The 23643-nt window shown below is 37.2% G+C and overlaps 1 protein-coding gene across 1 annotated transcript; it reads right to left on the reverse strand.

Annotated features, from left to right (window-relative positions):
• Positions 1-892: 892 nt before the first annotated feature.
• On the reverse strand, positions 893-21331 carry LOC104509751 (gamma-sarcoglycan-like). Its single transcript, XM_010151790.1, has 4 exons — positions 21231-21331; positions 16517-16604; positions 1606-1725; positions 893-981 (listed from the first exon to the last, which is right to left on the reverse strand). The coding sequence occupies exons 1-4, from the start codon at positions 21324-21326 to the stop codon at positions 965-967; spliced, it is 321 nt and encodes a 106-aa protein (XP_010150092.1). The 5' UTR covers positions 21327-21331; the 3' UTR covers positions 893-964.
• Between the last annotated feature and the right edge of the window lie 2312 nt (positions 21332-23643).

Genomic DNA, 23643 nt, shown 5'->3' on the forward strand with positions numbered 1-23643 from the left:
GAGAAGTAAAATCAAAGAGTTCACTATACTGAATGTAAAAAACTGCAAAATGTTCTTTGTGCATTTTAAGCCTGAGGTAGTCTGTTTCTTATGGTTATCAACTTTTCAAAATTTATTTCACATTGATCTTGTTCTCTATCAAAATGTTTTAAAAAATTATCTCAGTATGCAAAGTATTACTAATTTATTCTTCATGCTAATAGTATCATTTAAATCACAATTTTAATAAGTTAATTTGAAGCAAAGTAGACATGAATCTCCCCTCACTTATATTAATTTTACCCTGAAATAACCTCAATGACTTTAATAGATTTGCTTTTGTACTACAGTGTGAAAAAGAAACATGCAATGTGTCTTTCTACAATATCTGCTAAAGTAAACAATTATCCTTGCAGTGTAAAGATCAATATTGGACGAGCCAAAATACATGTTTTAGCATAACAATTTCAACTCATGTATGAATGATTTTTACTTACTTTGAGCAGAGTAGACCTTTTCCAAATCAGTTAACAATTATGTAGTTTTTCATATCTTTGTTAAACATGCTTTTCTATTAAAGTTTAGCATCCCTTGGGCAAACAATAATTATTTGATATGGCTTCTTGGATAAACAAAGTTGTAATTTCAATTAGGTTAAAAAAAAAGTAAAATACTTAAGATAAGACCCTCAGGCGTAAATAAAATTTATTAGCACATTTATTATAACTTAACTTTGGCTTTGAAACACTAATTGTATAGTTACTACCACATTTGCAGTTTTGTACAGTGAAATAATATGACTATATCCATTCAAATTAAGACCTCAAGATTTCAGTGGACCAATAATTAGCAAAAAGTTAAACGATACTTTCAATCAGGTTAAAAATATTAAAAATGTAACTGAAAATAAGTTACAGGATAATTTCCGTATTTCCTTTGATCAGCTCTTCCATTTAAAGAGTAATCACACTGTGATGTATCTGTTTTAATGCGACCTTACACCTGGAAAATGAAGGTTGACTTCATCAGGTCATATGAAAGGAAATAGCTTTTCCTGTGATAACTTAGACATCTTACTTTGTAAATGAGTATTTTGGTGATTTGCAGAAATAGCCTAAGGCAAACTTGTATTCTGACAGATGACATTTTAAATATACTACAAATACCATCCTGTGACATACACGGTCCACACAGAGCAGAAATACAGTGGCTTTCACTTTCACAGATAAAACCATATAAAAAAATCAGAGAATGCCTAAAATGTTTTTGCAAACAAAACTCAATACAATTCAAACTGGACTATCTGGGTTTTTTCAGCCTCAGTTAACAGTGTGCACTGGAAACATTAAATAATTCAGAAAAAATGCACCCAGGCAGTTTCAATATGTAATGACTTTAAAATAAAATACACACATACAGAGGTATATACATATTTATATATAGATATTATTTTGCTGTTAATGCTTCTAATGATTATTTATTGTAAAAGGTCAGAATATCTTCAGATTTTGATTTTCCAGTGAGGTAAACCAAAAACTTGTGTTCACACAGATGTATTTGAAAATGACGTTTTTATTGTGCTTTTCTTGTTGCTATTATTTGGGCATTTCTTAAACTGATACAAACCTGTGACTCGAAGTTTATCTGTGCCAATTACAACCTCATTTTCATCCACTGTGAAAAGCGGCTTGCCGTCCTTTGAGTTGATCTGAAATTGTTGACCATGGAATTCTACCATTTTAGGACCTGCAAAGCACAGTAGAATAATGGGATAATTACATCAACTTTCTTCAATTTTCTATATAAATTGCTAATAGTTTGGATTGTGGTCTTAGTAATTTACTGACTCATTCAAATACATTAAGGATCATGAAGCACCCATATATTCTAAGGATAGTGGCCCTCTAAGTACTGAAATTGGATAAGTTTATTTACAGGATCTAATTTGTTGTTCAAAACTGTGCCTGGAGTCATGCTTTCAAGTTAGGTTTCCAGGGAATTTAGGAAATCCCTCACGAATTAATGAAGATAGAAATCATGTTCTTGATGTTGAATCTGCTAAGATTCTTTGATCAGTCTACCTTTTTTTGTTGTTTTAAACTTAGAAACTAATTATCAGTCTTTGCAGAATCATTCCTTTTGATTAGGGAGGCTCAAATGCTTTAAAGTGACAAACATCCCATGTCAGGGCACGACCCTCAGCTCTTCATAACAAATGCCAGTTTAGCTCCACATACCCCACAAATGTTACAGATCATGTTCTTAGAAAAGTTTCAAAAAGCTGCGAGCATTTTCAATTGAATTGGGAACTCCAATAATTAAAATAATTGGGTGCAAGAGAGTCTTTAAGTATTTCCAGATCCTAAATATAGTAAAACATTCTGTTCTGCAGTGTTGGCTTGGTAAGCAGATATAAAACAAACCCTTAATATTCCTCTTTCCAAAACCCTGATCAATTAAGAATTCACATCACATAAGTTTGAATGACTGTTTCATAGAATCATAGAACTGTTCAAGTTGGAAAAGACCTTTAAGACCATAGAGTCCAACCATTAACGTAACACTATCAAATCCACCACTAAACCATGTCCCTAAGCGCTACATCTACATGTTTCTTAAATAGCCAAGGGATGTTAAATCCACCACTTCCCTGTGCAGCCCATTCCAATGCCTGACAACCCTTTCAGTGAAGACATTTTTCTAACATCCAATCTAAACCTCCCCTGGTGCAACCTGAGGCCATTTCCTCTTGTCCTATCATTTGTCACCTGGGAGAAGAGACCAACCCCCACCTCTCTGCAACCTCCTTTCAGGGAGTTGTTGAGTGCAATAAGGTCTCCCCTGCGCCTCCTCTTCTCCAGGCTGAACACCCCCAGCTCCCTCAGCCGCTCCTCACAGGACTTGTGCTCCAGACCCTTCCCCAATCCCGGTGCTCTTCTCTGGACACGCTCCAGCACCTCAGTGTCTTTCTTGTAGCAAGGGACCCAAAACTGAACACAGGATTCACCAGTGCCCAGTACAGGGGGACAATCCCTGCCCTAGTCCTGTGGGCCACACTGTTCCTGATGCAGGCCAGGATGCCATTGGCCACCTTGGCCACCTGGGCACACTGCCGGCGCATATTCAGCCGGCTGTTGGCCAACAGTCCCGGGTCTATTTCCACTGGGCAGCTTTCCAGCCACTCATCCCCAAGCCTGTACCGTTGCAGGGGTTTGATGTGACTCAGGTGCAGGATCTCGCACTTGGCCTTGTTGAACCTCATACAGTTGACCTTGGCCCATCAATCCAGCCTGTCCAGATCCCTCTGTAGAGCCTTCCTACTCTCAGGCAGATCAACACTCCCACCCAACTTGGTGTCATCTGCAAACTTACTGAGGGTGCACTCAATCCCCTCATCCAGGTCATTGATAAAGATGTTAAAGAGAACTGGTCCCAATACAGATCCCTGGGTAACACCATGTGTGACCGGCTGTCAACTTGATTTAACTCCATTCACCACAACTCTCTGGGCACAGCCATCCAGACAGTCTTTTACTCAGCAAAGAGTGTGCACATCCAAGCCATGAGCAGCCAGTTTCTCCAGGAGAATGCTGTGGGAAATGGTGTCAAAGGCTTTACTAAAGTTTAGGTAGACAACATCCACAGCCCTTCCCTCATCCACTAAGCGGGTCACCTTGTCATACAAGGAGATCAGGTCAGTCAGTCAGTTAGGACCTGCAGTTCATAAACCTGTGCTGAATGGGCCTGATTACCTGGTTGTCCTGTATGTGCCATGTAATGGCACATGACATTTGAGAAGAGTCATCACCTAAATCTATGTTCAGAATTAAAATTATAGAGAATGTTTAAAGCAGTTACGACTCTGGTTAGGGCTGAACTCTGCAGTACATTGTACTCTGTTGGACATGTGCACCCAGGCACAGCCCTACTGATCTCAATTTGGCTCTTCTCTAAAGCTCCTCCAAAGCACATGTCTGCTTCTGAGAAGTGTAGTGGAAAAAGTGAGCTCAGCAAATATCTCCATTCAGTGAAAAGATGTTAAACACTCCTTTTTATTTTTTTTTTTTTTTACAGCAGAAGAAACGTTCTGGGTAACCAAGGCAAGGATGGATCCCTATCAATGCTTTTCTAGAACATCTTTGTTTAGGTGTTCTATTGTTCCTTTCTGCCCAGCAGCAGTAATTACACTGCCCATTTAAGTGGTGTAGGTGGATCCTTGCTTATTCAAACAAATCAAAGGCCTAAGTAAACTGGCTGTTATCAACTTCACTGGTGATGCAGGGGCCGAATCCTCATCCTCATCCCATTCGTCCAACACCATGATAACAGAAATGAAAACCTCTGCTGTCTACTGTGATACAGCTTGAGTGGTTCAAGCACACTGAGGGTACCACATTTTTGCTGGAAGGGATTTAGAAGCGATTCTTGGTCTTTTCTGCTGAAGACTGTTTACCCTGTATAGAAAAAGAAGGTACTCTGCTTGGAGCCTTTATTTCCTTCAGAGGGAACAAAATCAAGCATCCAGCTTCCAGGGTCAGTATGCTGACTGCAGGACTTACTGGCAGTTGCACGACCACTTTTCTTCTCCTGATGCTGCTTATTGTCAGAGTTCATTCTGAAGAGCATGCGAGTAAAATATCTGCTGGATTAGACCCAGTAGATGAGATAGTAACAAGAATGCTTACTCAGCAAGCTCTGACAAGGTTAGTGGTGTTTTTTTTGTTTTTGTTTTTTTTTTTTAAGTGCTGTCAATATTTTAGTAGGTCTGGCATGCTGGAAGCAAATATTTTCATATAGCCACAGAATATTTATTTTTTAAAAGAATTGATAACTGATTGAGGATCTTGAAGACTTGTATTTTAGGTATATGTACTTTACAGTAAAGTAGGTGCCCAAAAACTTTCACAGACTCAGTTCTAAGCTGTAAGGTTTTATAGTGTGGGTAATCTTTAAAATACTAATTAGAAACTGCTGTAAATGTATTTCTGCAAGCCTGCAAACAATATGCAGCAGTATCTCTAAAAGACAACTCAGAAATATATTCTGTTAATTTATATACAATTGCTAATTATGTATACATGATCACAGAAAAATACTTTACTATGATGAAGATACTGTATGTTTAGAGGGAATGCCACCTACTGATTTCCTTGGTACAAAGGCAGTCAGCTTTGAAAAAAAATTACTGGGCCTGAATAGTGGCACTTCCTTCCTTCTCAGCATCTTTGCAGACACAGAAGTTTTCACTGATTATAAAACATTGGAAAAAAACAATTGATTTGAAAGAACCAGAGAAGTGTGACATGATTTGCATCAGGCCTGACTTGATCTTGTCTACGAATACATTTATATTCTTGATTTGCTGATTTGTTGAATCTGTTTTTCAGCAATCTTGTCAAAGAAAGATTTTTCATGTTTCTCATAGTAAGAACAGGAAAGAACTCAAACTGCATGAATCAATTAATTTAATTAGTACCTCTGCATACTGGCAGAAAATTGACAGGTTTTTGTTAATTGGATTGTCATGGAATATAGATTAATTCACACAGAGATGTGACATGACAAAAGAAAATAGTTATAAGATAGAGGAGCTACTTTAACTCTTTGAATTTAGGATGAATATATACACACTAAACAGCAATATGTACCTTGGACCATATTATTTTTCTCTCACCTAGCCAAAGAAAACAAACGCATGTTGTGCAGACTGACGGCCTCAGCTGTCCTCTATAATGAAAATTTCAGGCATGGTGTCTACATAGAACATCATACTGATACAAATGGAAATGCAATATATACCGGTTTAATTAAACTGGTGCATGTATGGACTGACCACATTCCCACAGTGCTTGGAACAAGGCTAGGATTCAGCCTTTCCACTCCCAGCTAATTGTTTTTAACATCAGATCACATAAGCCCAAACCTGGGCTCTCCTCTTTTCTTCCACTCAATTAATATCTCATTATTCCAGGCAAGACAGAACACTTTTAACAGGAGAAATTGAGGGAGTCCTACCCTGAAATAATGAGATAGAGGAAAAACAGAGAAAAATCTCCTTAGACAGAAGAAGAACAAGAGTTATAAGAGGCTTTGTAGAACGCGAATCCTGGCTGATCAGTAAATTTTAGCAAGCTAATAAATACATCTATACCAATGAACTAGAGAAAGTCAAGTCAGAGGAGACACAAGCACTGCAAGTTTCTACTAATCAGGTAGCACACTCCTTGGCACAACCTGATGTGCGGCACACAGTGACCCCCCAGGCAATGCCCCTGACCAGGGGCTGTTCCTTGCAGATGGGATGGATGAAGCTCTCCAGCTCTGGAGGGAAGTGGGCTTAGCTCTGTAATTAGAGTGATGCCATGACATCTGTTCCTGGGGCAGCTTGTGGGTCCCGGCCTGGTTTGGTTGCTAATGTAGATGTAGTCTATCCCTACCTGCCAAACACTTTCCTACGTTAGATGTTTCTGCTCATGCACTTTTATAAGACTTTCTTTATAGACTTTTATAAGAAAAAATACTACAAGCACTGAGAGCACTCACTGCACATTACATACTTTGCAAAGGAGTCCTAACCGGTGGCTCTTTGAAAATACATCTCATGGCCTGGCCCATGCTGGGTTTGCATCCAGGTTTCTCTCCTGTTTGATCCTGGTCCTTGCAGACTTGAATAAGTCTTTAGACTTAATTAATAAGCCTTTAATAAATCTTTAAGAAGAATTTTTAGGTCCATAAGATTCTCAACATGAATGCCCCAATAAAGTAGGACAGGGATTGTCCTATAGATAATCCTCATTATCAGAGAACGGTATGGTTAATAAATGATGCATTTTAAATGTTTAGAGAGAATGCTACGGTAAACCAAATTCAAGCATATGTTTTATGCAAGCTAGAGATGAGACATCTCCATATATGTGGAACAGCTTTGAAAAAACAAAAATAAGCTTCTAAAGAAATTAGGATAAATTTGTGTAATCAAAAGTAGCCATTAATTTCTCTTAGCTGCTTTTCGCAATACACACACACAACAGCTACATTGCGACAACATTAATTGTATTGCGATCACAGTAAGATTAATTTTCAGCTCATAAATAGCAGCCATATTCAACATCTGACACTTCAATCTCGTAATTCCTAAATGCATTTTCTTTACAACCCTAGTATTTTAACTACATGTAAGTCAACTAATACTATATAATCATATTTGTTGATAAAATCCTACAATTAAAAATGTAACATGACTGAATGTGGGTTATAGAGATCATTTAAACTGTTTTCCCATTGCTGCTAGAGGTATCACAGGAATTTCCAGGTCCATCGGTTATCCTTGCTGATCAGAACGATCAATAATAATTGCCCATTGTTTCTTTACACTTTCTCCTTTAACATGTGCAGTTCTCATAGAGAACTCAAATGTGATCATCACATTATGTCACATCACATACCTCTGGACACTGAGGCTGCCACTATAAATGATGAAAAATTGTTCCAAAACCAATTAACCTATTGCCTCCAAAGGATCACACTGCTAAACAGCATTCCTTTTTGTTTCTCCTCCTCACTCTTGACTACCCTAGGTGGTTTCCCAGGTAAGGAAAGTCTTTTGTTTAGTGAGCCCGTTTCAGTGGAAAATCATTTAAATAAATTCCCTTCTACTGCTACCCTACCTTTCAATTTTAGGCCAATACAAATGTAGAAGGACAAGAAGGCAAAGAATCTTCTATCAAAAATAGGTCCTGCCATAAAATACATACCCAATCAGTGAAATTGGTAACATGTAGACAGACTCTTCAAATCCAGTTAGTTCTGTCAAGTACTAAGCACTTTTAGCATGTCTTTAGATCTTTCAGAAGAAAAGGCTTTCCAACACTGAAGTTATTTATTTAATTTCAGATGTTTTATTGTCTTACTCTATTCTGCTATGCATTATTTTTTATAACCTATGGCTGTCACCTACTCTCTCTGTTTCACCCTTCTCCTACCACCTAGAATCATTGAAGTGTTGAGTATAAGCCAAAATCTGAGTGCTTTGGGGTACTGCTATGCAATTTCTTTTTTTTTTTTTAGTTAATTTTTATTATATTAAAGCACCTTTCTTAAAATAAAGTCTCATTAAAAGTGTATTAAAAATGCAGTACTCCTACAGATTCGTGAGTAATACAATACCAATAAATGTAAAGTCATTACTTTCAGAAACATAATATTAGTCTGATTTTCATACAGAATGGTATGGAAATACTTGCTGGTCTTTTATTAGAACAAGTGCATTATTACAGAGAATATGCAGCACATTGCATATATACGTGTTATGTCCCTATCGTACATCTCACATCATCTTTAAAAAACATCTCTAATATATTAATAGAACACTTTGCTTATATTCCCTTTTTTTTCCTCTCAGTTCTTCTTTTATGTAATGGTTGCAACAATTATGCCCTCTCAGATCAATGTAAGGATGCTTTACTGCCAGCACTTCTTATACTGTGTTGTTCTCTATGGTTAAACTCAAGTCAAGATCTTAGAAAAACTGGTTCTGGATAATCATTGCAGACACTGATGATGCAGACAGTGGCAACCCGAGCTAGTGTTAGGTATTTAGACGGTAGTACTCTCCCCTCTCAGGGCGATTTAGGTAACTAAATGTCTTCATCCATGTAGGCATTATCCTTATAAAATACTGTATTTAAATATAAAAAAATAAACCCATGAAGTATTTCACTGGATTATTCCATGCAGAAACCATGGCAGGAATAAGAGATCATGTTTTTCACACAGCGACTTGACCAAAAGGCTATGGTGTAACCTTTTCTCCCAGGCCTACTGAATCCACAGTTTGTCAAACAATGAATAACTTCAACAGGAAAAGGTGAAAGACACAGTTGTCAGACAGGTAAGGTGAAAAGCAAGGTACCTGAGGACATAAAGCACGATAATTTCAAACCTTGTATGCAGAGAGGACAGCTGATCTGAATCTCTCATCCCTGAGTACTTTATCTACTCTATCTTCTGTATAATGGATAATTCTTCCTCATTTTTTTTCTTTTTAAAGAAAGCCATGAGAGTATTTTCATAAGGTCAATTCCAGCACTATGTTTCAGGAGTATTCTATGCACACTTACTGAATCTGGACAGTGTGACAGGACCCATTAAACAGATGGGGCTCAGTTGCCAACATAGCTGACTAGTGCCCTTACATGTACTTTGGTGTTCCCTGTCTGGCCTTCAGCTTATTTTAGATGCCCTGGGCTAGAAGGTCTGGCCTGGGGTCTGTAAGCAACTGGAGCCCTTCCAAAGTGTCAGCTTAAGACTGGGCAAGACAGAATCACAGAAGAATGCAAGTCAGAGATCACCTCTGGAGGTCACCTAGTCCTGCCTCCTACTCACAGCGTGGTCAGCTTGCTTGGAAGTTGGATGAAGGTGCTCAGGGTCTTGTCCAGGTCTAATTTTAATACCTCTGAGGCAGGGGAGTCAACAGCCTCCCTGGGCAACCTGGTTCCTATGGTTAACTGTTCCAACAGGGATATTTCCCCCCACCTTCCATCTAGTTGCATTTTGTCTCACTGCAACCTATTGTTGCCTCTTGCCCTTCTGTTGAGTGACTGAGAAGAGTCTGGCTTCACCTTGTCTCTAGCCCTCCTAGAAGCAGGCAGAAATCAGAAGCCCCCTTTAAGCCTTCGTTTCTGCAGGTTAAACAAACACAACTTCTTCAGCCTCTTATACTTCATGTGCTCCCACTCCCTGACCTGTGGGAGACCGCCCAGTTTGCTCATCGCTCCGTTATAGTAGAGGGGTCTTAACACAGTACCGTGTGATGCAGTCTCCCAGGAGGGGAGTAACACAGCCCAGTATGCTGTTAGTCCTCACTGCCACGAGGGTACACTGCAAAGACACGTTCAGGGAGCCCACCAGGATGGGGTGGGTGTCCTACGCTGCAGGCCTGCTGCAAAAAGATAGAGATCTAGCTCCATTTTTTGCCCACTAAATGCCATTGGGAGTCTTGTACATTTTAAGACGAAAGTATTGTTCCACTTGAAATGACTAGGATATTAGATGTCCAGAATTCTCCAACTACTGTAATAGAATATAGTCACAATAAATTTCAGCTATTTTCAGCTAAGCTTTACAAATTCATCTAGCATTAACCAATGGCAATAATTCAGCCTTCTTATTAATTCAAAGGAAGAAAGTACAGGAACTGTCCTCACCTTTAGCAGTAATTATTATCTTAGAATTATTTATGTTAATGCTTACTATACCATATGAGCCAAAACACGTTGTTTGGGATTAAAAATTTACTGAAGACCATGAAAGTAAGTAAGGTTATAAAGTATTTAATAATTCCCCCTTTTTTCACTTATTTTGAATTCCTTAATGCCACCGAAACAGAGAGAGAATGGGGCTACTCAGATGAGTAATTGCTCTCTGATGAGAGATAGGTATCCACTACCTGGTTCTTTTTCCAAATAAAAAATTATTTCCCAAACATTAGCCATTTTATCAGAGCTAAGCTCTGTAGACTTAGATGCAAATTGCTTTTCTCTTCTTCTAGACAGTATTAGAAAAGAAGTGACAGCATAGGATTCAAATCCCCTCATCCAGGTCAAATTTCCCCTTAACTGTGATGCTGGCTTATTTAAGCAAGTTGGCAATGCACATAACTGCCTGATTAGCTTCCAGAAGATGTTTAAAGTTGGGCTTAAGTCAGCGTTGCTGACCCTGAGCATTATCACATATTTCTCCATAAAGATGATCACATATGGGGACAGAGTGTGTAAATCGTACTATGGTAAGCACCTTTACCATACAGGGTGTATCAATGGTAATTTTTTTGCAGAAGACGGTACTGTTAAAGTCTAAAAAACTGTAGCTGTAATGATTAAATTACTTTCTTTATAAATAAGTTTTCATGGCAATATGCTTAGCTAGCTTTAATTGTATATTGATTATTATTTACTTTTTTCTTCTATTTGTTTTAATCTTTTCAATATTATAACCATTTAAATACACAATGATCTCACAAAGGACTAATAACACATGCCTTTAATATAGAACAGAAACACATATGCCATGGATTAAAACAGAAAATCAGAAAGGAAGATCAGTTAAAAAGTCTGTAGGATGCTTTAGCAGCCACTTGTATTCTCTAAATTTTTACTTTTAAATAAAACTAGCATGTATGTCTTGATAGAATCAGATTCATTGGTAGCTAAAATTTTTATATTTCTGGAAGTAAAAAGTAAAAATTTAACTTTAATCTCCTTGGAACAAATATTGTAGGTTCTTGATCATAGTAAAACTTAATCACCTCAAAAATTCTTCAATGAATTTTGCAATTTATCTTTCTATTAATTACTATGCTGTATCTTTCCTTCTTATAACCCAGCTGGACAGCAATTAAAATTGTGCCAATAATCATGTTCTTGCACTACAAAGATCTTCAAGAAATATATTCTGGCTTTCATGTTAAAGATAAGAAAGAACTTATTTGGACAAAAATGAAGTTTTTAATGAAAGCCTTCTGGGAAAAATAAAGAAGGAAAAGCTAAATGATTTTACAATGTCATTAATTAAGTCAAGTTTACGAAACTGGCTTCAGGGTTTTCCCTGTAAGAACACCATCAAACTTGTCTTACATACATCATGCTTCATTAATATTGTTTTCTTCCTATTATGTCTCTGATGAGAAAATACTGTCACTTGAAAATGAAATATCAAAATGCTGAGAAGAAAACCAGAAATGACTTGACATTGGGAAGTGCTAGTTTATAGATGGCAATTAATTCTAATGAAGCAATATATTAGGTACCGACACTCATCTGTTTCCTCAGAATGTTGCTCCCGTTTCAAAAAAAGAGGGGTGGGATAGCACAAATGCTCTTATTGTAACAGCTGTTCAGAGTAATGTGATGGATATGAAAATATTCTCCAGGCAGAATTTTGACTGTCATTCTGTTTTCAGACTGCATAAACCATTTCAGCTTTCACCATATTGCAATTCTTCCTGAGTGGTGCTGTTTTCATGTTTCAAAGTGCAGAACAGCTTCCTAATAGTTACCTAAATAAATTCCCTCTAGGTTTAAATACTTAACTCCTGACCTGAAGCTACTGATGTTATTGTTCCTTGATGTAACCAAACTAGGAAGAAGACCAGAAGTCCACTGTACTGGAATCTGTTCTCACAGCCCTTGCATGACTTTGGAAGTCCCTTTCCTTTGTGGTTTTTTTTTTTTGTTTTTTCTTGTGAAAAAGACATAATACAAGCAGAACTTAAGCTCTTCTGTAGGTTGAAGCCTCCTTATGTGATCCTTGAAAAATACATATTTTCAAAAACTGGCTCTACTTTTCATTAAATATAGTTTGAAAAATGCTGCTCTTCATCCACTTTCTTAATATTTGGCACTGGAACACCACTGCAAAATGTGAATGTATTCCATTCATCCGCTGGCAGGCTGTATATGTGAGCATATGTTTACTTAGGTGAAGCAACATTTACTGCTTGGTACCAATGTTGCTCCTAAGTATTTGATAACTGACTATATAGTCTATATTTTTACAGATATTATATATTTGTTACCATTTATTATTGAAAACATTTGATAATCTTTTACATTAAGGTGCTTTATTATGGCTCAGGGTAGAAATCAAAGGTACTACGTTTCATTCTTATTCTAGGATTGAATAAGGCTTTGATGGGGTAAGAGGAATCTTGGACATGATGGTTAGCAGCTTTCTTCAACTGCTTTATTGAATTATCAAAAAAAGTTCTAGATATTTCAGCTTTGAAGGTTGATGAGCAAGCTGTGATAATGACTTCTGAATCTTATTCATGATTTTAAAGACAGGAGCTATTGTAATGAAAATAGTTACCATCTGTTCTGTAGACATCCTTGCCTTGCTTACAGGCATCTCTCTCCACAGCTTTCTTAATTGCCTCTGACTCTCAGTCCTGCACCTTCCCACATCTGTGCCTTGCTTAGATTCCTTCATTGCTGTCTGTTGGGCAACATCCTCTTTTTAAGTCTGATTTCTCCCAGAAATATTCCCAAAACAATCACTTCCTCATAATCCCTTAAATAAATGTCCCATTTACTTTTTTTTTTTTTTAACTTTTTTTTAAAAATTATTTACTTGGTTTCATCACAAGGTTTTCTTTGGTCATATATGAGTTTTACATGATTTTAAACTGTAACTCAAACAAAATGCATATCTTTGTCACCCAGAGGGATACTGAAGTCAAAAAAAGAGTAAAGCACAGAACTGGTTTGTTTTTTTAGTTATGATCCCTATTATTTTGAAAGTATTCTTTTCATGGCAAGCAGTTAAATGTATTTGCATTCAGTGAGGCTTCTGAAAGCAGCATAACTGTGGAACACAGTCCAAAACACAAGATCTAGAGAATGTGTAAAGAGCTACAGCATCCAGGTAATTCCCGAAAGAGGTGTGTCATGCGGGTAAACTGAGAAGTATGTAGAAACTTTAAACCAAGAGTGCTCATGGTGCAAGTTGCTTGCATTTGATGTCATTTTACTGTATGTGTGATTCATGAGGGGAAACCTTTTTCATTCTTGCATAATATGTGCCTGTTATCCTCATGTAAGGAATTTCATAGAAACTCCTCAAGTAAAGACTTGTCTCACATCTCTCTTGTGAATTACTTCAATTGAAGACTGGGTATTTAAATCACTCTTAGGAACTTATTAAAAATTTTAATGGATCATTTGAACCACAATCTTCTGTGAGTTATAAGGTATTTTTGTTATGATCTTATGAGTGACACTGTATTATATTGTCATCTTTGGAACGATCCCAAATTTATCTGTACAGCTCCTTCACAATGGCAACTACTCATAAGGTGAAGAGAATTAAGACATAATTCCTGCATGCTGGCCAACTGTGGAAGGCATTGACTCTTAGGAGAGGCTTGTGTATATGAAGTATATCAGCTGCACACCAATTTTTCACACTTCTTAAAAGGGAACATCATCTTACATGCGTACATTTTATGACTGCACAAGGGCAATGCCTAAAAATATCAAACTATGTATAGAGGGTCATTTGCTTTAACAGGCTGTCACTTAGCCCAATCACTGTTGTTTGACCATGTTTTTAGTTATTAACAGTGTTCTTTACAGTATCAATTTTTTACTGCTCTTTCAACACTTTTCTATCAGTCTAAAATTAGTATGATTTAATATTAGTAATATTTCATGTTAGTGTTTACAATGGTACCAACTGTACCAGACAGCAGTAAGACCAATTATTAATGACATCAAGAAACAGAATTGCCAGTCAAAAGGAGACTACTTAAACATCAAATATTTCAAATAATATGCAAATGCATATTTGATGTAGTTTTGATTATCCCAGACTCAAATAATTATTTCACCCTTTCACACAAGTATTTGTTGTAGAGCAAGGCCTGATTTTACCTGTAAGTTTCTCAAGATTGTGCCAGGGATCAGGTTGGACAAATCAGTGTAGTGGTCAATGATCTGCTCTCTGGTCTGTCCTTCCCAAAGGACCTCCTGACAGCTACTTATCAGGAAGGATGGGCACATGACCACAGTGCAAATACACACATCTGGTCCCATGACGGGCATCTGTGCTGGCTTTGGCTGGGATACAGTTAATTTTCTCCATAGTAGCTGGCATGGGACTAAGTTCTGGATTTGTGCTGGAAAGTGTTGATAACACAGGGATGTTTAAGCACTGCTCAGCAGTAACGAACACGGAGCCAAGGCCTTTTCTGCTCCTCACACCACCCTGCCAGGGAAGGGGCTGGGGCTGCACAAGAAGCTGGGAGGGGACACAGTCGGGACAGCTAACCCCAACTGACCAAAGACATATTCCAGACCACATGACATAACGCTCAGCATGTAAAGCTGGGGGAAGAAGAAGGAAAGGGATAGGTTCCGAGTGATGGCACTTGTCTTGCCAAGTAACTGTTACATTTGAGGGAGCCCTGCTTTCCTGGGGATGGCTGAACACCTGCCGGTGCATGGGAAGTGGGGAATAAATTCCTTGTTTTGCTTTGCTTGTGTGTGCAGCTTTTGCTTTACCTGTTAAACCCACGAGTTTTCTCACTCACTCCTCACTTTTAATTCTTCTCTCCCCCATCTTGACGTGGGGGGAATGATTAATTGTCTGTGTGGTGCTTAGTCGCTGTCTGGGATTAAACTACGACAGCATCCACAAACAGTACATAGCAGACAGAATCAACGGCGTATGTGCCATGTCACAGAAATTTTGACCATGTGATGTGTTCCTTTTTGGTCATGTGGTCACTGTATAGTTAATTATTGCAAACTAATGGACTTATAGTTTAAGGTTAATATTAACTGTAAGCTAATAACTAATATTATCTGTACTGATAATATAAACCTAGAAGTACTGTACATTTCATACTCTTAATTATTACCAAAATGTGATATGAATGCTACTACCACCTTTTGATAGATATTTAGGCGCATTTTAAGAGGAATAATTCAGATCTGTATAAATACCTTTAATAAAAAAAAAAAAAAAGAGACTGAAAACATTTAAAGGCCAAATTGTGCTTAACTGTATATTTACACACTTTTAAGGGGAATAGCACGCTCCTTTCTATGTTATACATTGTATTTTTTATTTGAAGTTTGTTTGAAAACAGTCAAGTTTGCTAAATGTTCTATGAACTGATATGCTAATTCTTCAAACAGGAATTGTTGCAGAAGTTACACAATCTAATCAGCATGGAAGAGCTGATTTTCAATGCTCATGCAGATCTCAATCTAGTAAACTACTTAAGCACATCAGGATAGTCTTACAACTCTAAGTAAGTAGGAATTTATGCTCTGAGGACTATGAGGACTTTAGAAGAAACAAGTTAATAAATTGTTACATTTTTCTCCAAAGTCAAATAAAGGTTGAAAAATAGTAGCAAACCTAAGAAAAATTCTGTTGTATCTGACACATATTGTTGCCATTCTTGCCGTAAAAATACGATTTAAAGAGTAAGGTCTGCTTATTCCTTCTGCCAAGATCTATCACCTACATCTGTCTAGATCTATTGATTTCACTCAAGAAACCAATGTATCTTGCTGCTACCAAATATAGTAAAACATGTACATTTCTGAGTTGTGAACTGGCTTGGTGTTTTTCTTGGGTTTTTTTTTTTTTTCTTTAGAACATCTGCTTAAATGTAGTAGTCTCTGGAATACTAAGAAATGGAGAGACATACAGACATCTCTAGTCATGTTCTCCCGATGTACTTTCTTATAAAAATTATTTGCAACTCTCAGTAGATATTTACACAACAAAAAGAGTAAGTTCTGCATTGATCTTTCTTGCATAACTCCGAAATATTTGGAGAATTAATGCTTAAATGAGAAACCAAAAATACACTGTTGGTACTAAGTGAGTGGCAGCTGGACTATTCAAATATGACCATAACAGTAAAAATAATCACGTGTTTAGTGCTTTATATCATCTAAACGTCTTGCAAATATTCATTACAATGTTTCCAAAATGGTGTACAAGGAAAATAATTTAGACTTACCCACATTTAATCTGCCTGTGACTTCCCCATTTGAATTGCGAGCATTCACAGTCACATTGTGAGTAGACTGAAGAAGCAGCGATGAGTCCTGAAGCATTGAGAAAAAAAAAAGGTAGATTCAGTAAAATAATTAGGATGGTTAGCAATTTTCAAAATTTAGTCTGGCGTTTACATTAACTCAGTCACTGAAAGTGCTCTGCAGCTACAAAACCATCCACAGATGTCATTAAATAATGTAGGCAGATATTTTGGATTGCTTTAACTAGATCCGATGTAAAATATGAAAAACATTGTAGACAATACTTCAGGTGAACAAAACCTGTGTTACTGTCCCAAAGAAAAGAGTTGCTCACCTTTTACCATTTGGAAAGAAAAAATCCTAGAAGTACTAATACTAGTACCACATTTCAATATAAAATTTAGACTCCTAGAAGACAACCACTTAACTGAAGTGCGCGTACCCCACTTTGTGAATTTATAATGTCATATCAACTTGGTGAGAAACATGCATTTGCATTCTGCTTCCTCAATGTTCCATGCAGCCTGTATGTTTTGGCTTGATTTTGGCACCTGCCACTGAATCTCCTGGCAAAGAAACTCAGACAGTGTGTGACGGAGAAAGTGGAAGGGTGACTAGCTCAAAGGTGACTTTAACAGATGACAGCATAGATAAGAGTGTCAGTCTAAATTAAATCATCTCCCTGTCTGCCACTGAGAAGGACGAGAGAAGTATATCAGCAGACTGAACAGCATCACCTGCTGCTCCACATCCCTGCACCATGATTTGAGCCTAGTACACCCAGTGCTCTTCCACATCCAGTGTCCCAGTATACCAAATCCCATCTGAAGGTCACAAAGCGATGGCACTCATATTTGACTTGACCCTCCTCACAGCTGGGACATTTGCAGAGTGATCAGAGAATCATGGAATCATAGAATAGTTGGGGTTGGAAGGGACCTTAAAGACCATCCAGTTCCAACGCCCCTGCCATGGGCAGGGACATCTTCCACTAGACCAGGTTGCTCAAAGCCTCATCCAGCCTGGCCTTGAGCACTTCCAGGGATGGGGCATCCACAGCTTCTCTGGGCAACCTGTCCCAGTGCCTCCCCACCCTCTCTGGGAAGAACTTCTTCCTGATATCCAATCTAAACCTCCCCACTTTCAATTTAAACCCGTTACCCCTTGTCCTGTCACTACAGACCCTTGTAAAAAGTCCTCCCCAGCTTCCTTGTAGCCCCTTCAGGTACTGGAAGGCGCAATAAGGTCTCCCCGGAGCCTTCTCTTCTCCAGGCTGAACAAGCCCAACTCTCTCAGCCTGTCTCAATCCACTCTCCACCCAGCCTGTACTTGTGCTTGGGATTGCCCCAACCCAGGTGCAGGACCTTGCACTTGGCCTTGTTGAACTCCATGAGGTTGGCAGTGGCCCACCTCTCCAGCCTGTCCAGGTCCCTCTGGATGGCATCCCTTCCCTCCAGCGTGTCGACCGCGCCACACAGCTTGGTGTCATCAGCAAACTTGCTGAGGGTGCACTCAATGCCATCATCCATGTCACTAACGACGATGTGAAACAGCGCCAACAAGATCATTTGGAAGTGTCCTAAAACTTTGTGAGGTAGATATTGAGTGGGTTATTCTACTCTTTTTCTTCAATTTACTACCTGAGTAGTCTTTAAACGCTGATGATTTTCAGGGTGATCATACTGTCCACTGTCTTTACTTGATTTTAAGTATCAGAATTTTATCTGGGCACAAGTCTGATCACACTCATTTGGATCAGCAAATCGTAGCTGCACTGTCAGACATAAAAAGAGAGGAAGAAGTTTTTTGCAGTACAGATGCTTTCATACTGTAACATGCTTTTATCTGCAGTACAGGAACCTAGTAACGGGTGAAAGTACCTAAGCAGATCTCAGTTGCCAAATATCAGGGAAAATGTGATATGAAAAAGGTATTTTTCAATACCTTTGAAGCAGGTCAAGCTGCCTGCTTGTGACCTCAGAGGGGATACACGTTCCTAGACAACTGAGTTTCTAACTACTGGAATATTGTTAAATATCAGTCTCTCTCATAATATATGGCTTCTGGTACTTCTTCTGTATTCAAGAGAGACTATGCATCACCTTGATGGACTAACCCCTGAAAATTACTGCTATCGTGATTTAATGCTTAGAGTACGAGATAACATGAGTATTTTGAACACATTTTACATGAGGAATTTTACTACAAACACTCATCTAGTAACAGTGGTAGAAGCAATATGTAGTTGAGTCCAATTGTACTTTGTTTTTTTAAAAAAAAGTGTATCTTACATGTAGAAAGATGATAGACTATCCTCAAAAGAAGTCAGTAAGTCAGTAAAATTTTGTATATTATATCAGGAAAAAGTGAAAGCTAACAGAATTAACACAAATAATGAAGTTGGAAAAAAAGTCAGCAGTGTTTTATAATGAACATTAGTGGGAACAAGTTAGCATGAAGTAGAAAAGAAAGGTCAGCAAACATCAGACAAATATATTACATTTAAATACATGCTAAATGACCCAGGGCATCTTTATGACACTTATTTGATTGATGCTGCTTGATATAAAAAAGTTAGTAATTTGTAATATCAAACATAAGTGCGAATAAACTGTATTCTAGACCTGCAGTTTCCACATGTGTGTTGTTGACTAATTAAAATCTAGTAATGTATTTATAAATGCTCATAATTTATATTTCCATGAATATGTATTAGCTAAGATGTGGGTGTTGCCCACAACCCTGTGTTGGACTCATAATGAAGGCATAAACTTGTAATAGGCTCCAGAGATGATGCACAGCAAGTAGATTTCCTGCTACATATTTTCTTAGCACTTTGGAGACCTCATTAGGTGAGAAAAGCTGTTAGGAGACTGCAAGGAGAAAACTATTAAGGCAAGGGAGAAGCTGCTATGATAGCTGTAAGCAGCCCAATTCTCTAACAGACAAACTCAGAAAAAGAAATCATAACAAATAAGCAACTTTATGAGAATAAATATATAGATGGCACTCAGGAGATCAAGCTACAGGCAATTAAGCCTCAAGAGAGTTCAAACATTTTAAAAAGCAAGCAAAGAAACAGAAAACCTCTGATGAATTATCAGTTCATAGGGGGCAGAGACATGCAGTAGCCTGAAGGCTCTAATTAATGCATGCTACTAATGATCACAATGGGTCATTAGACAGCTAAGCTTATATTAGATGCTACCACACCTCCTTCTTCCTATATTGTACTAAATGTATTAAGAGCTGGAAGGAATATTAAGAGAGCACGAATGGTAGCTTAACACCGCATAATGATTTTTTGGGAAAGAAGGAGTTCTTAAGTATTAGCTATGCTGATCTTAAAAAGCTACACGTCTTATTGGGTAAGTAACTTCAAGGGAAATTCATTTAAGGACATAAACAGTTTTCTCACTGCCAATGAGGTGGAAAAGAATACAGCATAGGAAACAAAATGGAAATACAGATTTAGCAATGGAATTTCATCGTCTAAGTAAGACCTTCCTGCTACTAGAAACAACTGTTGCAGAAAGAGAGAAAAAGAAAGGCTTAATAGACATAAAATATGTTGGCATTGCTTAAATTTCAGTATCTGAGCATTTTAGCAGCCACATTCTAAATCCTAGATCAATCATATTTTCTGATAAATTTATTTACATTTTCTCTTGCTATAGTAATACAAACACTAACTTTTCCCCCAGTTTCAGTAAAGTCTCATAGCTGGCTATTTCTTCTAATGACCTGAGGATAATTACATGTCTGAAGTAATGACAGAGCCATATTCAGATTTTATTCTCATGGAATACAACTTTATTCAATTAAATGTCCCATTGGTTGATGACAGTGTTCACAAAACATGGTTTTATTTTGTGAAAGTTTGGATTAGAGTTGATAGTTCTGAAAAAAACATTCATTCTATTGATATCACTCTACAAAAAATTCACTGGAATAAGTTTTGGAGTTTACCTGGATCATTAAACAACAATTCAGATTCTCCCTTCCTCTAAAACCAGCACTACAATAGGTATCTTTCATACCATACCCATTCTCAGTGCCATTTTAGTTAATCTGCTTGATAAGTATCTTCTCTGATCAAGTATATTATTCCTTTTTACCTCAATAATAATAAAATCAAATTTTAATGTCTATGTAAACAAGTTAAATTCTTTCTATTTAGTCTTACAGATTTTATATATATAAAAATATAAAGATATGATACAATTTACATTCTAGAAGTGACAATAACTGAATTTATTAGAGAAATTCTAACTTTTCTAATAGGATCCAGTAACTTTAGAAATATTGAAACTATTCTGTAATGGACGAATAAGCAAAACAAACAGTTTCACAGAGAAGGCTGCTTTAAAAATAATCTTGGTAAAAATAATGAAAAAAATTGTACACACTCTTAAAATTTTAGCATTACTTATATGCAATGACCTTTATAATTTTTTTTTTAGGTACTTCTTAGCACAAGCCTAAGAGAAAAATGTTAATTCTGCAGAGAATCAGAACACTGACCTAACGATCACGATTGGAATGTATGTGAAACTATGTACGTTTACATGTACGTACACAAACACACACAGAGGTAAATATATTTCCATGACAAATGTCTGGATTTTATCTGAATTCAGCTGTTCATAAGGGCATTAAGTTTATTTTACCATTATTGAAAGATTATCTGCTTACCACTCGAGAATGGATTTCTTTGGCATAAAGAGGGAATAGGAATTCTGATTCCCCTTCCAAGCGGAGGCCTTCTTTTGTAACACGCAGGTGTCCCATTCCAGTCTGAGGAGAAGATGCAAGAATTATGCACATTTTATTATGTTTGCGATATTTATTTTTTCTTCTTTTCATAAATGGAAAATTTCCAAAGCCACCTGCCTCCAGTCTATTGGCAAACATACCCATACTAATGCATTAAAATTTTTGAGAATTTCTCATTTCCTCCAGGAGTACTTATCTTCAAGAAATCATAGTTTTTAAGAAAAAATTATTACATTTGTGATTTTTTTTTTTTTTAGGAAAATACAGTATTACAGTCATTAACTTAAAAAGAAGTGCATTTGTATTGGCTGTGCTGAAATAGCCTTTGTACTTGCCTTCTAAAAATGAACAATAAACTTTTACGCATGAGTATTCAAATAAAACAAACCTTAACATCTCAAGGTTTATTCTACCAAAAAGGTATTTTAAAAGGAATGTAATTCTTCTGAGCCTACTAAAGAGACAAAGAGGGATTTTTATTTCCTTCCATTTTCAGTAATTACTTCTTTCTTTGCAATTATTTTTCATTACTTGGTTTATTTTTTTTCTCCTCTAATTACAGGTCAAAGCTCGATCTCTCAGTATCATCTTCCTTTCTATCACCTGTTTGTCAGCTTTTGTACCTCATTCTCTCTTAGCTGCTCCCTCTGATTTTAGCCCAGTGCTTTCTAGCCCATATCTTCTTTCATTCATTTCACTTTCTCTCATGATTATCATAGAACTGATAATGTGAAAAATTAGTGAGGAATTAAGTCCATCTGAGGACTTGCAGCTGCAAGGTATTACACAGATATTTAGGTAGTTTTGTAAAAGGATTCACCCCTCCTCCCCTTGCCATAAAAAGCAAGAGAAAACATGCCAGAAAATTTGCAGCCTTACAGCTTAGCCACACACACAACTATTTCAAGTCAACTGTCTCAAACTATAAGGAGTAGGTGGAAGGGCTTAAGTAATAAGCAATAAATCCAAAAGTTATTTGCACTCCAAGTATTTTCACGTTGTTCTCCATGTAACTTGAGAATAAAAGACACAATAGGCCACTGATAATACATCCATAACCTGTTCATCTAATGAATTCTGACTACCACTGAAAAAAGTTGTAATTTTAAAAGAATGTGATTATTTTCTAATATGGCATGTTTTTGCCAATGATATCACATATATATTATACATATGTAATACTAAACAACATGTCTAACTAGACTTAAATGAAAAACTGTAGCTATTTTCCTTTTATCAGGCCCGAAGACAGACAAAGAGAGAAACAAGCTTTGCTTAAGGTAAGAAACATTCATGTCAGCAGTTCACTCTACTGGAGAGTACAACTGCAAATCCTCCTCAGCAAGGATTTATTTCAGGAAAGAGACTTAGAATAGCTATTTATGGAATGTGTTATTCAGTGTCAAATATTTTACTGCTTTGAAATACATAATGTACTGGTTCTTCTCAGTGGAAGTAGATACAATTCCTAAATTCTAGATGACTGCAAAGCTATTAAAAAGTATCTAGTATATACTGATACATCTCATGAGGCAAAATTAAAATAATACTTACGATGAGCCCCCTATGGCTTTCATAATCACAATTCCTAGGCAGCACTGACTGATTTAGAAATATGTTTTTCTAGTGAAGACTATGGACAGCTTTTTCTAACTTGTAACATGAAACAGATCACTTCAACAACACAAAAACATATAGGTTTTAAGCCAAACATTTTTGAAAATTATGACATGAAATACCAAGATATTCTGAAGAAATACCACTAACAAATGGCTCTCATGTAGTTAACTAAATGTAGAATCTCATTGTTGCTTGGATTGCCAGGTGAAAGGAGATTTTATTAAGCATCACGTTGAAACACAGTTTGTGTATTTTTCCTGGAATATAAGGAACTAAATAAATAGTATGTTACAGAGTAAGTATAAAAATGACATTGAGAAATCTGAAATTTAAGATGGCAGATGAAGATGTAACAATTAATTATTCATCTGAAGCAAATCAGGGAAAATTAACAAACACCTGGGCAATAATCTCTATCCTGCCTTCAGCTTTGCCAGGAAGAAAGTTTTAGTATAGTGTATTTGGTTTGCATGGCCAGGTTTGGTAGCCATGGGGGCTACAGGGGTGGTTTCTGCAAGAAGCTGCTGGAAGCCGCCCCCGTGTCCGACAGAGCCAATGCCAGCCGGCTCCCAGATGGACCCACCGCTGGCCAAGGCTGAGCCCATCAGAGATGGTGGTAGGGCCTCTGGGATAACGTGTTTGAGAAGGGAGGGAGGGAGGGAACCAACTGCACAACTACAGCCAAAAAGAGGAGTGTGAATATGTGAGAGGA

Source organism: Eurypyga helias, unplaced genomic scaffold, assembly GCF_000690775.1.
Source record: "Eurypyga helias isolate BGI_N326 unplaced genomic scaffold, ASM69077v1 scaffold10415, whole genome shotgun sequence".
Taxonomy (NCBI): Eukaryota; Metazoa; Chordata; class Aves; order Eurypygiformes; family Eurypygidae; genus Eurypyga; species Eurypyga helias.

Coding starts and splice junctions, on each gene's coding strand:
- LOC104509751 (XM_010151790.1), bottom strand. CDS start 21,326: ATGGGACACCTGCGTGTTACAAAAGAAGGCCTCCGCTTGGAAGGGGAA. Junction 16,605..21,230: donor AAGAAATCCATTCTCGAGTG/GTAAGCAGATAA, acceptor TCAATGCTTCAG/GACTCATCGCTGCTTCTTCA. Junction 1,726..16,516: donor CACAGGCAGATTAAATGTGG/GTAAGTCTAAAT, acceptor TGTGCTTTGCAG/GTCCTAAAATGGTAGAATTC.